This window comes from Argentina anserina, chromosome 5, assembly GCF_933775445.1.
Source record: "Argentina anserina chromosome 5, drPotAnse1.1, whole genome shotgun sequence".
Taxonomy (NCBI): domain Eukaryota; kingdom Viridiplantae; phylum Streptophyta; class Magnoliopsida; order Rosales; family Rosaceae; genus Argentina; species Argentina anserina.
The window spans coordinates 3,966,402-3,969,840 of NC_065876.1; the positions used below are offsets into that span (position 1 = coordinate 3,966,402).

General features: G+C 46.5%; 1 protein-coding gene across 2 annotated transcripts; it reads right to left on the minus strand.

Annotated features, from left to right (window-relative positions):
• Positions 1 to 222: 222 nt before the first annotated feature.
• On the minus strand, positions 223 to 3,167 carry LOC126794891 (uncharacterized). Of its 2 annotated transcripts, XR_007672190.1 has the most exons (4): positions 2,037 to 3,167; positions 1,302 to 1,853; positions 866 to 1,207; positions 223 to 656 (listed from the first exon to the last, which is right to left on the minus strand). XR_007672190.1 is itself a non-coding variant. In XM_050521688.1 (3 exons), the coding sequence occupies exons 1-3, from the start codon at positions 2,940 to 2,942 to the stop codon at positions 1,094 to 1,096; spliced, it is 1,572 nt and encodes a 523-aa protein (XP_050377645.1). In that variant the 5' UTR covers positions 2,943 to 3,167; the 3' UTR covers positions 665 to 1,093. The 2 variants fall into 2 exon arrangements, 1 of the variants encoding a protein (XP_050377645.1); XM_050521688.1 differs by lacking the exon at positions 223 to 656 and having other exon boundaries at positions 665 to 1,207.
• Between the last annotated feature and the right edge of the window lie 272 nt (positions 3,168 to 3,439).

Here is a 3,439-nt window from a genome sequence, read left to right on the forward strand (position 1 = left end):
CTTTTTTTGGTAATGATCATTTCATTGAAGAAAGAACCAACAGAGGACCCCAAAAAAAACAACAAGAACTTACCAAGCAAAGCAGCACAACCAAAGAAAAGGAGCAAAACACTGGAGCTACCAAAGAAAGCAAAAGAACACCAAAGCAGGAACTGAAACCGCAGACTATTCCTCACTTCCTATGGGGGAGGATAGGAAGTGAGGAGAGGCTCCATCAAATAAGAGGGAGGTTGGAGGATTAGAAACCCAGTCCACAGGGCACTCGTTCTTCAAAGCCAACGAAGCAACCAGATCAGCTGCAGCATTAGCTTTTCTGCTGGCCCAACGCCAGAATATTCACTCAAAAGAAGTCATCTGAGATCTTATGGAAGTCACAATAGAACCAGCTGACCAATCCACCAGCGAGAGTGGATTTAAAAAGGCTGAAATAAGAACAAGACAGTCTGATTCCAGCACAAAGGAAGAGATAGAAAGAGAATTGGCTAAAGATAATCCAAGCTCAATAGCTTTAGCTTCCACCGCAATTGCTGAAGAAGCCATAGAATGAGACGTTAAACCACCAATTAACGCGCCATTTGAATTTCTCGCCAAAACTGCTAGACCACTAATTCTGATTTTCCTCACACAATTCCTTCGCACTCTAACTTATGAGGCTGCTGTTAGCATTCTAATTCAATCAGATAGAAAACCACTAGGCCCAAGATTAAACTATGATCATTGAAGAAAAGGCATAAAGTTAAACAGAAGTCATAACCGCAGGTTAAACCAAAGTAACACCAATTTGCATATCAAAAACTTGAAAAGCTACAATCTGTCTAACTTAATCATCAGGTAGGATCATGGACCTCAGTTTATGATTAGGTACCTTTGGATCAAAAATGAAGGGAAAGAATGCCATCATGGTTCGAGTGCTTGTCTTTGGTGTTTTTGTGTAGAATAAAGGCCCTTCGTAAATGCAAGCACAAGTTTCCAGAATTTGGCCGACATCAGCTGAATGGATAACAGCAACTCAGCAATCAAAACCATTCACTGGGGCCACAGATAAAAGCCGCAGACCTTCTACCAGATCATCAATGTTAACAATTAATAAGCATTACCATCTAAGATCAGTTCTAGAACCAGAAGGTCCCTTAGTACATTGTCCAACTGTTAATCTAAGGACTTCATCACTGTTTTGGTTCAGTTTGCAACATAGCCGGCGTGGTACCTGTGCATAATGTATTCTAGATATCACTAAAACTAAACCGACAAGTCAAGAACTTCAGTGCATAAGGCAGAAAATGAATGGTGAAGAAACATACCAAATGCCATTTCTTGGTGAGAGGATGGCCCAAAACCTGAATTTCTTGTAAATGGCGCAAATGCCGGGATCGGGGAAAGCAGAGAACAGTTCTTTTAAAATCATCTTTTGCCTTACTCCTCATATATGAGCCCAAGGTAGCATTACCCTGTGACCTGATATCTTTCAAGAAGAACAGGATAGGTTTCTTACAAACAGACCTGTACGCATCTTTTGTATCCAAATCAAATTCAATCCCCTTACTGATTCCATTCCAAGCAGAGTAAGTCTTCTCTGACCGCTCAAGGTCACGAGGAAGCACAATTTGTGGGAAAACTTCAACAACATAACCAAGAGAAACTGAATATGTGAGACGGTGTCGGTGATCATAACACATGGACCGCTGCAAAAAGCTGCGGGGTTGGAGTCTCATAGCCTGCGTAAAGAGCCTCAAACTCTGTAAAGAGCTTAATCCGGGATAGATAGGATCCACAGCTTCAACATGGTGAATCGACACAAACGGTGCTATCGGATGAGACGATAGTAGACCATGCGCGTTACCTCTAATATCACACTGCACAAACACTAGACTAATTACACAATGCTTCAACCACCAAGTAATTCGACAATGCTTCAATACTCATCAACTAAATAAACAGTGCTAGAGCAATCCATCAACTCATCAAGTAACAAAAGCACGTCTAAAATAAGTCGAAAAAGTAACTAACAAAGTAATGCTACATTATGAATGCACTACCTGATGGAAGCCAGGCTCTCTGGTTAAGGGAACTCCGAGCTCAGTAATGCAGGCATGGAGTCGATCATCACTGCCGTAAAGCTTCGGATACCTTTCGAGACACTCATCTTGAATTTCAGAGAGAGCTTTCGCCAGAGGATAGCTGATCGCAATACCTCCACCGCCGAAAGCCATGGAATGACTAAAGTAAGTATTGGCCGAGTGACTCTCCGACGGGCTCCCCACATAAACCATCTCCGACGCGTCGTATTTGCTCAGAACCACCACGAGGTTATCGGCGTTGATGATGGTGTCGTCGTCCGCGAGCACGAACCACCGGACTCGGGGGAGGTGGAGGCGGAAGCACTCGGAGATTATGCGGGAGATTCGGAGCCCCGAGGGGTGGCCCGTCGGGTTGGTGTACCGGAACCTGGAGATGTCCTCGGAGACCATGATCGGAGGCAACGACTCGTCGTTTTGTGACGCAGGAACTCTCTCCTCCATCCAGACGTGGCCGCGCATGTCGTCCGGTCGCCACCACAGCCTGACGTACTCCTTCCGCTGCTTCCAGAGCCCCGACGACCCGGCGATCCCGAAAACGACGTCGTCCAGCGACAGCTCCTCGTCGCTGCTGCTCCACCAGTCCGGCTCGTCGTCTTCGAAAACCGCAACGGTGTCGTTTCGAAGCCGAGCGAAAGACGGAGGAGGCGCCTTGTTCTGCAAGCGCGCGACGGGGAGCGACGGATGGCTGCCGCCAGAGAAGACTAGAGAGAGCCACGCGGCGGTGGAGATCAAGAGCGCCGCGATGGCGAAAACAGCCGTCGCCACCTGGCTCTGCCGCCATCGACGGCTCTTCGGTGATCGGTGATTGATTTGGTCTTTGGAATTGGGACTGGGACCGGAGTTGGGGTTGGCTGACAATGACATCGTCGTCGTCACCCCAAATGCTCATTTCTCTCTCCACCGCTCGCCGCCAAGAACCGCCGGAAAAGCACAACACAGTGCGAAAATTCAGGTAAGTGGAGAAAATGTGGGGAGTGTGAATTAGAAGATAAAGATTGTGATGATCTGGGCCATTCCGGATTAGAGAGACCTGCTGTAACTGACTGTGGACTGTGAAGTCTGTTGAGATTTCTCTATATATTTTTCTACTTTTCGGTTTCAATTTTTTGAAGGTATTGCGAAAAATTCTGCACATGCCGCCCTATGATTGACGGGAAAAGCGGAAAGGCGAAAACGTAAAAGGAGGAGAATCTGCACCGTTTAGATGTCATTATCGTAGGCACGTGTACGGCGTGGTGTAATCTCGTATGGGGGAATAAATCCCAGTAGAACCCTAAATAAGGGTGTCGAGTCAGGGAAGAGTAGAAGACTGTAGTCAACCGTTTGCTTCGGTTTGGCGGTTTAGTTCACTCTTTTCTTGG